The sequence below is a fragment of the Marmota marmota genome, unplaced genomic scaffold (assembly GCF_001458135.2).
Source record: "Marmota marmota marmota unplaced genomic scaffold, marMar, whole genome shotgun sequence".
Classification (NCBI taxonomy): domain Eukaryota; kingdom Metazoa; phylum Chordata; class Mammalia; order Rodentia; family Sciuridae; genus Marmota; species Marmota marmota.
The window spans coordinates 10277541-10290154 of NW_026000153.1; the positions used below are offsets into that span (position 1 = coordinate 10277541).

Here is a 12614-nt window from a genome sequence, read left to right on the forward strand (position 1 = left end):
TGGAGCTTCAAAGTTGAGTTTTCTCTTTGCTCTCAAAGGGATTCAAAAATACAGTAGTCTTCCTTATCTGCAGGGAATACCTTCCAAGATCCCCAGCAGATGACTGAAACCACAGATCTTTCTGAATCCTGTATACTCTATGGTTTTTTCCTGTCTGTCCTGCACCATAGCACATGGAATGAGCTTTTTCTATCCTTCCAAGTTTTATGCCCAGACGACTTCTTTGCATCACTTCTCTTGCACTTTGGGGCTGCTGCTTATACACAATCATTGTAATGCTGCAGCAGTCTGATAACCAAGATGGCTACTAAGTGACTAAGGGTGAGTAGTATGTGCACTGTGGATGTGGTCTTGGGTGGGATGGAGTGGACAGAATGGAATTTCATCACACTACTCAGAAACTGTGCAGTTAAGAACTTCTTGTGAATTTTTATTTCTGGAATTTTCCATTTCATCTTTTTGTACCTCATTGGAACAAGGGGAACTAAAACCATGTAAAGGAACACTGTGGATCCAGGGGGCTACTGTATTGAGACTGTTCCATCTGGGGCAATGACCTCAGGTTCCAACAACTATTCCAGTTTTTTTGTTTTGTTTTGTTTTGTTTTTATTTGCTATGGTATTCTTGGAATCAGGGCTATGTTCTTTTTCAGAATGCATCTGGGATGATGAGGACACACTTGCTACTCATACCTCATGCATAGAGATACATTCCCAGCCACAGTCACACCCCCCAGCATCCATTCTCTAATGCACATTTGTCACTACACCAGCATGATATTTAGATCCATGATATTTAGATTCAAAATGCCACTGTTGGATCAGCAATGGGAGTTCGCTAGAAATGCAAAATCTCAGTCCGCAACCTAGATCTTTGAATCAGAATCTGCAGTTTTGACAAGGTTCCCGGGTGATTTATGTATGTATTAATGTTTGAGTGGTGCTGGTTGGGTCGTCTCCATTTCCATTGGCTTCATCTGTACTGTTGAATAGTTTATTCCAAAACCTTCTATTTAAGTCTTGATAGCACATTGACAGCTTTGGATTTTATATTTTAATAGAATCATCACTATTTTTTTTTTCCCAAACAGGGAAAAGAGTCCAGGTAACTGTTCTGTGAGACAGTTGGAATTTGACCCTAATGTACACCAGATGGGCATGCTTGCATGGTGCCAAAGGTATACCACCACACTTGTGCAGACAGATTTCCATCCCTTCATGGGCTGGTCACCCATTTGCCACTCACATTTCTTCATTACTTACATTGGATGGCATGTCTCTTAATAGAATTTTTAAAATAAATGATTGACAATGCAGAAATTGGGCAAGGCAAGGGAATTATGCACTAATCAGTGAAATTGCTCATATTTATAAGTCATTAGGTTGCTTGTATTTGCTTCATGCTTGAGCTTTGCAAAGCTCTTCACAGATATTGATCCATGACATGCCAGTGAAATGCATCCCCAGGCACCAGCCCTCTCAGGTACTGGCCTTCACTCTCCTCTTGGACCCATTCATCCCGCCCCCTGCTTCCTGATTTCTATCCTTCAATTCTTCATAACTATGACCAATCATCTGACCACACATTTTGTTCCATATTCTTGGTCTTAGCATCACCCACAGCAATGGGTAAAAGGTCTTTGCCTCACCAGTCCCAGGCTCATGGCTCCTCAGGTGGAGAATCACACCTGGGATAGGATGCAACAGAAATCCATGTATTCATGCGGCACAATCATTTTCCTTCGTAATTTGATAGCATCCCTTATTTCTCAAGTTTAACTGTTACATGTACTGCTGCTTACTTTGTATTGATTAAGTCTCTGTTTTGGTTGCTTATGATGATAACCCAGATTAAAGTGGATTAAGTTATAAAACTCACATAACAGAAAAAAAAAAATGCCAGGGTGGATTTCACATCACAAGTGTTCTGATTCCTTGTTTCAGTGGGTCCCCTGAGTTGGTACGTCCTCCAGTTCTTGCATCTGTTTATTGTGTTGGCTCTAATGCTACCCAGGCTCTCAGTCTTCCTGCCAGTTCTGCATAATTACAGCTTCAGACAAATTATGCAGGCTGGGGCCAGTCTCTTCTTCCCCAGACCCCATTGGGTCTCATCTCCTCATTGGTTCTGACTGGGTTTTGTGGCCATCTTTAAATCAGTCACCATGGTTTGGAGGTACAATGAGTCTCTTTGTTGAGACACGTGGTTCTCAAACTGTAGTTGGCATCAGACTCCTCTGGAGGGTCTGCGAAGGCCCGGATTGCTGGTTCTACATGCAGAGTTTCTGATTCAGCAGGTGTAAGGTGGGTTCTGAGAATTCCTCACAAGTTCTCAGGTGATGCCAATGCTGTGGTTCTGAGGACCATTCTTTGAGAACCACTGGTTTAGACCAGTCAAGGCTCATCATAACCACTTGTACACAGAGCAGGGGATGGGGGTCTTCCCAAGGTAATTCGAGGTGCACTTTTGCCTGAAGAAGGGAGAATGGACCTCTCCACTCCTTCCTGTGTTCTACTAGTTGTGCTCTTAATTAACTACAACTCCTGCTAATATGTACCAGGTGCTCTGTTAGGCTCAGGGGACACAATAGTGATCACAAGACAAAGTTTGTGTTTCCCTGGCCTGGTAGGGTGGTGTGGATGAATGACAGCCAGAAAACACATACACCATGTATGAGGTGATTTCACCTAGAATGACACTGGGGTCAGGGAGCTGTTTCACACAATGTGGCCGGGGAAGATCTATCCATTAAGGGAACATTCAAGCTGGTACCTGAAGGGAGTGAAGGAATTATCTGGGCTCAAATACAGAAAAAAAAAATGCTTTTTAAGCAGAGTGCAAAAAAACTTGTAGAGTCTACCATGTCTGGTCCAGAAGGATCGAGGAGGGTAGTGAGGAGAAGATATAGGCTTTGTAGATAGTGGTAAGGGTGCTGGATTTTACTGTGAGACAGACAAGAGCAACATGGCCAGGGGTAGATATTTGAAATAGGATGGAATAAATATGGATGAAGAGAGTGTGAACTGTGCCCTTTTATTCAATTAATGTCCAACTACTAAAGAGCCAGCATGGGGCTCTGTGAGGACCTGGCATCTTTGCTCCCTGCCCCACATATTTTCTGTAACCATATGTTTTGAAGCTACATATTTTACAAAGACAGGAATATGTTACTCTTATGTCTTCAGTCAGTGCCTCTTGATCCCTGTCTGGGGTCCTTTCTAGTTAAGTCTAACATAAGATTATTTTCCTGCATATTTAAAACGAGTGGTTCCCTCAGCATCATATGAACTTGAAGTTCAGCCATTTCTTTTATTCCTCCTGCTTCAGGCAGAGGAGTAAGGGGAATGCCATTGAATTCTGTCAGTGGATTTTTTTAAAACACAGTGATTTTTTAAAACACAGTATCTCTTCAAAGAAAAGGAAGACATTAAAAAAGTAGTTCCAATCCAAATGCAGGTGTGGCAACAGAGAACACATTTACAGGTCTGCAGGACTGCTAGAAAGGGAGACCTCTTGGGACCTTCAAGAGAATGAATTGTAAGACTCTCTTAATAAATATGAATGTGGAGAACCAAGGGCCTTCTGGAGGGCAAGCTTTCCCCAGGGCTCCAATTGCACCTTGAATCTGTGGTGTGGGGGTGATAGTGGGGGGCAGTCCTAAGGCTCAGTACATGCTGCGCATGCTCAGCAGCAGTCAGCAACTGCAAATTCACATTCAGGAGCATGCATGGCCTCCCAGGCCTCGTGGCCCTGGCCAAATCTCCAATTTGCCCATTTTGGGTCTACATTCTTCTCTATCCTGTCTAGAAACCTCTGAATTTCCTAGATGCCTTCCAATGAATGTGCCTTTGTTTATGTTTTATGTCATTTGCTGGGACTCCCCTTCCCTGCATCTCCCTGTTCCAGCCCAGTCTAAGGACCATTTTTTTTTTCAGCTAAAATGAATGGGTTCTCCCTCCCCCACTCTTTCTCTCTAACACTCTGGTTGTTCTGTTTTATGCACTAATTCCACTTGGCCTTGAGTATACTGCCATTATTCCTCTACATGACAGCTTCCCTCAAGAGAGAGAAGTGCTATGGGTGTCCTATTGAGGAATTTGAAGCCCGACCCCACCGAATGTAGATCGCAGCCAACTTTTTCTTCTATCAGACGGCGTGTCTCTGATTTGATATCAAGCTCCTTGATCCATTTTGAATTCACTTTTGTGCATGGCGAGAGAAAGGGATTCAGTTTCATTTTGTTGCATATGGATTTCCAGTTTTCCCAGCACCATTTGTTGAAGATGCTATCCTTCCTCCATTGCATGCTTTTAGCCCCTTTATCAAATATAAGGTAGTTGTAGTTTTGTGGATTGGTTTCTGTGTCCTCTATTCTGTACCATTGGTCCACCCGCCTGTTTTGGTACCAGTACCATGCTGTTTTTGTTACTATTGATCTGTAGTATAGTTTGAAGTCTGGTATCGCTATACCGCCTGATTCACACTTCCTGCTTGGCATTGTTTTTGCTATTCTGGGTCGTTTATTTTTCCATATGAATTTCATGATTGCTTTCTCCATTTCTACAAGAAATGCCATTGGGATTTTGATTGGCATTGCATTAAACCTATAGAGAACTTTTGGTAATATCGCCATTTTGATGATGTTAGTTCTGCCTATCCATGAACAGGGTATATTTTTCCATCTTCTAAGATCTTCTTCTATTNACAACCAACAATAAAAAATTAAAAAAAAATAAATAAAATAAAATAAAAATAAAAAATGAAAAAAAAAAAAAGAGAGAGAAGCGCTTGAGGGGAGAAGCCATTTGTCATTCATGTTTCTGTCCCTCGCCCGCCCTCCCAACACGCCCCAGTCTATGCCAGAGGGACTGTTCAACAAAGACATAGTGAGGGAGTTGTGCTGAACTGAGTCTCAGCTTTGGCTGCATGCTGATAATTATGGGGTATTTCAGTCTTGGGACTTGTCAAGCAATTTCTTTTTAATCTTTCTTTTTAAAAATTTTATGCAAATGCTTCTTTTCTTTTAGGACAACTGAATTGCAACTCCTCAGCTTGGGACACTTTTCCTTTCTGTAGAAATTTCCAGAACTATCTTTGAGAAAGAGAAATATGATTTAACACAACCGAACACATAGCTGCTTCTAGGGTTGAAATTCCAGTGAACAGTGGTGATCAAGGAGGTCCCCAAATGAGCTCAGACACATTCTGCTCCTACATATTCTCAATTCCCTGACCTCCTGGGATGAACTTGTCTTCCCCTCACCTACTCACTGGGTTCAAGAAAGGATGTGAGATGCCACCAACCTGACAGATCTGTATGGGGTGTCTAGAAACACATTTTAGTTTGGACGTGGAATGGGAAGGGTTGGCCCTAGCACACTTTCAAGATCTGTGGATTCCCAGGGATGTCCCTTACTACACACATGCAGCCTTTATTTGCTTTCTTTTGTTCAACGATCTTATCTTCATTAAGAGTTATTACATCTCTCATGTAGCAGCAATTGGCCACGTTTGGACTGTGTGAGGGTGGCGGGTACCCAGCCTTCGGTGGGAGGAGGGAGGAGGCAAAGGAGCACACCAGTTGCCTGGTATTCATAGCTCTTTGTGAGCATGTTACGTAGAATCATGTTTCTCCTAACTGCCAGTCCTCTGAGAGTCTCATCTCACAGATGAATTACAATTTGAGACATGTTGTGTACAATGGAAGCTGTCAGGGCCATCATGTTGCGGGAATTCCAGACACATTCCCGTACATCGGCAGAGGCTGGCAGCAGTCTGTGAGCATGCCACTAGAATAATGCATGCCTGCTTGTCCTGCACTGGGTTTTCTTAAGAAAGGTCTGAGAAGACAGGTTCAATTTGGGCTTTGTTCTTCCTTCCTCTAGATGATGTTGGAAGAAAACTAAAAGCATCTGAGGACCTGTCAAAGGGAATCATATTCTTGCTTGGAAATGAAGTTTGCCATGGAAGGCCAATCAGAGATGTATGGGCTCACCAAGCACGAGAATAGTTTGATCTTTGACTCAAGAGCCTTGTTATTTTTCCAGTGACAAATGAAATAACTTTTGATGGGTGGATTCCTCAGTGAGGATGAAGCTAGCCCCTTCTAAATGTACAGACTATGAGTCAGAAAATTAAAGTGCAGAAGCACGTGGAATTCATGTTCCCAGTTAAGAGAGGTGGCGGTTTCCTTTCTAAATGTCCATTTTTCCTTGAAGTGAGTAGGTTATCTATTTCTCATATGCATGGAAGACACTGTTTCATCACCATTGTTCCTAAGCTGGAGGAGCATTGAGCTAATTATCATTGCTGACCTTTAATTAGGGGAATAGAAAACCAGATTGCAGTCCTGTTTTCCCAAAGTATGTGTGCTTAATGAGAACTGGGTTGGTATTTGGGCCTTTGGTATCCCAGCCCTCACAGCCTCTCTTCCATATGGTCCTTCCCGTTCTTGGCAAAACACTTACCAAGTAGCCTGAGCACAAGTGCCACAGACTAGGGGCCAAACAGGGCTCATTTCATGCAAGAGTGGGGTCTTGTCTGTCATTCTTATGGGGAAAACTCCAGACTCTCACAGGGAAAACTACCTTAGAAAGCTGACCCTATATTCCTATGCATTCCTTTTGGGTTTATGTTGTTACTAGGAGAGATCTTCAGCCTTTTCTGCTTGGAACTTTATAGGCATAACTGACTCCATCTTGCCTTTTACCCTCATCAACCAATTAAAAAATCTATTGGTCTAAGAAATTATGCATACATAACATTGACTGGATATAAGACTGGGTAACTTCCCTGAACTTTTATTTTCTGCAAAGTGGGATTGATAAGTGCTGTTCCCTGAGAGGTTGACAGATCCCAAAGAGACCATGGAGGTAAAGTATGGAGGCACAGGAACATGGGTGTAGGGCTCAGCCAGTATTGCTCTCCTCTCTCTGCCTTCCTCACTCCCTGGGACACTTTGAAATGCTCAAGCCCCAGCTCCCACCAACTCCTTGAGCCTGTACTCTAGCCATAGACTCCTAGCATATCTTCTCTTCCTAAATCTGTCTTTCTGTTGCTATAGCTGATGCTGAGTAGTTTATAAATAATGGAAGTTTCTTTGACTCATGGTTTGGGAGGCAGAGAAGTCCAAGAGCACAATACCAGCATCTGGCAAGTGCTTCTTGTTGTGTCATCCCATGGTGGAAGGCAGAAGGGAAAGAAGATGTACTGAAAGCTAAGGGAGCAAGATGGGTTTGCTTTTATAACAAGCCCACTCTTGGGATAGCTAACTCACTCCCACGGTAAGGACATCATTGTGTTCATGAAGGCAGAGGCCTCATGACCTCATCATCTTTTATGAGCTCTCAGAATGGTTGCATTGAGGGGTTAAACTTCCAGCACATGAGCTTCAGGGGACACATTCACACCGTAGAATTGTCTTCTCCCCAAAACCTCTCTGCTTGGTTAAACTCTTTGGTTCTCTCACCAAACTTTAAGTGGACACCCTTAGTTGTAGGACAAATTCTAAAACTCTTTACCTTGATTCTTAGCTTTACTTTAATCTCTATCATGCCTACCTCTTCAAATAAACTTTATTTCTCAAACATCTGGTCTAGTCAGACTGACAGACAATGAGTGTACCAGGTTCTGTTGTTCCTCAGGCCTTTTGTCTGGAATCTTCTCTCCTACCTTTCCAAATCCTACCCATCTTTTCATTTCCATTTCAGATTTCATGACACATGCTTTTTCTTAACTTTCTGTTACTATTACAAAATACCTAAGATAATCAATTTAAAAAGAGGAAAGGTTTATTATGCCTCACAATTTTGGAAGTTCCAGTTTGTAGTCAGTTGACACTACTGCTTTTGGGCTTGTGGCAAGGCAGCCCATCATTGTGCGAGCACATGGCAGAGGAAACTGCTTATCTCCTGGCAGCTGGGAAGAGAAAAACCAGAGACTGGTGTCCCACAATTCCCTTTGAGGGAATGCCCCCAATGGCCTAACACCTCCCAGCAGGCCCTGCCTCTAAAAGTTTTACTGCTTCCTAATAATATCAAGCTGAGGACCAAACAATTAACACATAGACCTTTGGGGTGCATTCTAGATCCCAACCACAGAAGAAATCATGTACGGACTAACCACTGCATTGATTTGCTTGTTAACCTGACTGTGTAATTGTTTGTGTGTTCCTTAATCTGATAGGTCTTGTGTTGCTCTTTGTCCTTTCTTTTGCTTATTCCCCTTCTTTTGTTTATTTCCTATTTCCTCAACTAGAGGGTAAAAGTACTACAAAGTGGAGGCTTACATCCTACTTATATTTCCTATCTCTTAGCCTGAGCTTCCTTGCATTGGAGACTCTCAGTAGTTGGTTTGATACAAGACAGGTTAATGTGATTAGCATAAATCTTTCCTTTATAGAATTCTTTGAGATTTTTTAGCAAAAATGAGCAGTAGGTGTGGCAGCTTAACAGGCAAGCATCTTTATCTCAATAGGGAGAAACCAATTTGAATCACCTTATTAACTGAACAGCATTTGCAAACTAATTTGTCACTGTATCCTCTGGACATTAGAATGCTAATTCTCCCTGACTTTATAATTCTTGCCAAACCTCAGAGCATAGCTCTAGCTGACATTCTCCAGAGACTAAATTGGAACAAAGGCAAATGGCTAAGTAAGCCATTTGGAGTGTTATGTAATTTGGACTTAGATTTAGGTTTTTTTCGGAAGTAAACTAGAAATATGAAACTAAGTTGGGCCCAGGTGTTTTTCTCCTCTCTTCTGTGTTCTGGTCTTAAACAATAAACCAGGGGCAGATCTCTGTGTTGTAGGATTATTTCTCCAGTGGGACTCCTTTGCATTTCATGTCATGTCAGACCCTTAGCTGGTAGAAGCTGTGTGATGTATGAGTTTTGGTGTTCAGCATTGTGAGGTTGTACACATTTCTTATTCCAGTGTATTCAGGTTTGGTGTAATGTCTAAAAGGGAGGGCAAATGTCAAGCCATTTGGACCCAAGTTCTGGCTTCATCATTAATATGTACCATTAGGAAAATGGCTTAAGCTGGGAAGTGTCATGATATGTTGAGTGAAATATAGAGTATGTGTTTGCTGTTGACTTCCTTATTTAAAGGTAGGTACTTCTTGTTCCTAAATTTCCCTTGGGGGTATCTCTAGAAACTTTAACAGAAATCTTCATTAGGAGAATGGGGAAAAGGATATTTATTTTTCAGACTATTTCTGTCGGTATTTTTTTTTAAAGAATAATACCTAGATGCCTGCTGCCAACCTCGTTTTAGAAATTAGTTTTCTTTAATCTAATCCATCCTAAGCATGTTAGCCCTTGAAAAGGTTTCTTTGAAAATTTAACTTGATTGGGTTTCACCAATACCAATGGGTTAGTTTCTTCTCTGCTCACTCTAGTTTCTTTTTCATCCTTGCAAAATTTCCTTCCCTTCTTATGCTTCTGATTTTTAACATTATGTAGAATCTTGCTGACAGTCCCTGTGTGGTGTGGGGGAGGGGGAATGCCATCCAAGGAAAATCCTTGGCTGCCCCAAAAACATTTCAAATGAAATCATGCTCCTGATGAGATTTTGAAGTGGCGACCTGAATTTGAACCATGTGTCAGGGTTTCCATTGGCTCTTGGGTGCAGTGGACTTTGTTGGCCATGCCTTGGTTGGCTCTGTGCTGCATTTTCATTTTTATCATCTTTGCTCTTCTCATAGGCAAAGGATACCTGGCTTTATAAGCACAAAGATATAATACCTCTAACTATCCACGCCAAGCCATCCTGTTCCAACGACTTCTCCACGGTCTGTCCTTGAACCTGCCCTGCTCTTCTCACCTGCTCAGTGTCTGAATTTGTCAGAAGTGAAGGTGTGGGGTGGGAAGGAGAGAAGGAAAGTGGATGCACAGGTTAGCATTTGCTTCCTGCTTGTTTGATTAGTTTAGCATTGAGGGTTGGTGCCAGATTGCAGAGCCTCTGGAGGGTTCCAGAAAGGAGGCAGTGATGAGAACAACAGCTGGCGTGCTGGTCTGGAATCACATGAGCAGTGTGTTTGTCACTTTCCTCATCCCTGTTGTATGTGCTTTCAGACTTTATATATTGTGTGTTCCTTGATGTTTGGAAGAATCTGTACAAATGGATTTCTGGTGAAAAGGTTTAGTGGTGTCGCAAGGAGATCCAGAATTAGCTGCATCTGGGGAGGTTTCCTATGGGAGCCAAAGGTGCTGGCCCCAAACCCCAAAATGATTCTTCTTAATCCAGAACATATTCTTTTCTTTTTAAATTTCAAAACTTATAATTTGAGAGAGAGATGCACCCACATTAAATAGTCAGATAAAAGTGTGAAAAATGAGGTCTGGAATAATTGATGTCCACCTTAGTGAGGTGAGATTTTTTTTTTTGTAGACCTCCAGGTTAAGGAATAGGAGAGAATTTTATGAATTCTGTGGAAAGATTAAAAAAAATTGCTTTTGCTTTTTAAATATTTCCAAGAGAGAATGTCCTCCTGGTTCAGTAGTTTTCTTTTAGGTCTACTAGCTGAACTGGCTTTGAAAGCAAAGCACAAGCGAATGCTGGGATTTCCATAAGAAAGATTGATGCTTAAATTACTTTTCAAGGACATGGTCCTGTTAACAACTTGTTGGAAAAATTATTGAAGAGAGACAGCTTTTTATTACTTTTTCTTAAGCCTTCACGGAATTTCCTGCTGTTTCATAGAATTTCAAATGGGAAATCAGAGACTCAGTAGTATAATTTTTTGGTTCTAGATTATTCATTGGGGTTTTGTCCCCGTGAGCTGTACCCAGCATTTTACTTATCCATTGCCTTGTATCAATTGTCATTGTTCACATTTAATTTCTGTCCCCCTCCCTGCTATCTTTCCATGAGTATGGTTTGTCTGCCTGATGAATCAAATGGATTTGGCTGTTGATCCAGTTGGGTCGTAAAGTCTTTGTTGATTGGCCGTGGCCTGAATGTTACAGTCATTTGAAGGCAGTTGGGTGGTCTGTGGAAAGTGAATCTCACTTGAGGATAACAAGGTGGAGTAAATCTAGATTTAAGACTTTGGTTTGGATCCTCATTGGAATGACAAGATGATAACTAATTCCTTGGTAATCTGGGTGAATCTCACAGTCTAAGAACCTTTTTGGACCCCTGAGGAGAAAAGAATTCATAGAAAAATTATGGTCTGTGGGAATTGCTGTCAATTCTGAAATGAACCTAAAACAAAACACTTGTATCATCTGAATAGTTACTAGCACGTGGACATAGCTATTGTTTTATAAAATTTATAGAAACTTTTAAATGAGTTTCACATTTAAAGTTTTGGAGGAGTTCATAAGATTTATACAATTTTTCCTTTTAACAAGTTGAAATACCAGTTCAGTATTACCCAAAATGTGTTATGCGTATGTTCTTTCAATGCTTCAGGAAAATCTAGGAAATAATAGACAATGAAAGAAAGTAAAAACACCTCACCTAGACACTATTTTTTATTATTCTGAGGTATACATGTCCATGTCTATACACATACATTAATCTTATAATAATCTGATCAGAGTGTATATACTGCTTGACCTATTTATACAGTATAGTAATATATTATTCACATTCTTACATATTAGTAAATATTCTTCTATAGTATTATTTTTAATGTCTTATACAGTATTTCATTAGTTTTTATTTCACTAATACTTATATAAGGCTTATTATGTGTCCAAGTGATTTACAAATATTAACTCTTAGTATAAACATAGATGTGACAGTTAATTTTAGCATCCCACTAATGTTGAATACATCTAATGCTTTATGATGATCTACCTATCATTACAACAGACATATTTGGCAGCTAAACTTTTAGAAATGGAATTTCCAGGTCAAATTACATGCAAATTTTAATACACACACATCCCCCTCCAGAAAGGCCAAACCAATTGCCATTTTTATATTTTTAACCAGTAATATGTGAGCAAACAGTTACTTCAGGCCCCCTTGTTAACATAGTTTTTTTCATCAAAACAAACAATGAAACTCTAAAAATCCTAAGAGTAAAGAAAAAGAACTTCTTTAAAAAAATAACAGGTAAAATCAATTTCTTGTTCTTTCATCATTTTCTTACTGATTTAAGGAACTTATTTTAGTATTGAAGATATTAGCCTTTTACAATATGCTGCTTTTTTTTTTCCTTTTTCCTTTGTTTTTCTGATTACAGCATTTATTATCATATGCAAGTGTTATTTATTTTGGTAATCATATATATCTATTCTTTCTTTGTGGTTTTTTTGCATTTATGCTTATTTGGGATTTATATGCCCCTGGATTTTATAAAAATACACATCAATCTTTTCAAGAACTTTTATAGTTTCATTTATTTTATTTTAAATCTTGAATCCATCTGGAATTTATTTTGGTCAGCCTACATTTTTTTTTAAAACCATTTAGAATGCTTTCAGTACATGGGAGCAAATGTTGTCCGTGCGGTTTTAGAATAAGTTGTATAATAAAATATAAAACCTTGGACTTAATAATAATCATTTTTTTAAGAATTAACATCTATTAAGTACTTCACCATGTGCCAGGTAGCATGCTAAGAGCTTTGTGGGGGTTATTTCATGGGCTTCTAACAAT

General features: G+C 40.2%; 1 protein-coding gene across 5 annotated transcripts in view; it reads left to right on the top strand.

Moving 5' to 3' along the window:
* Bmper (BMP binding endothelial regulator) overlaps positions 1 to 12614 on the top strand; it is a 245404-nt gene that overhangs the window by 192669 nt on the left and 40121 nt on the right. The window contains exon 14 of one of the 5 annotated variants that reach the window (XM_048786453.1): positions 5884 to 9226. The exons of the other annotated variants lie outside the window; for them this stretch is intronic. Coding sequence (XP_048642410.1) covers positions 5884 to 5887 — 4 coding nt within the window. The 3' untranslated portion in view covers positions 5888 to 9226. Of the gene's footprint in view, positions 1 to 5883; positions 9227 to 12614 lie in introns of those variants that run through there. 5 annotated transcript variants of the gene reach the window in all.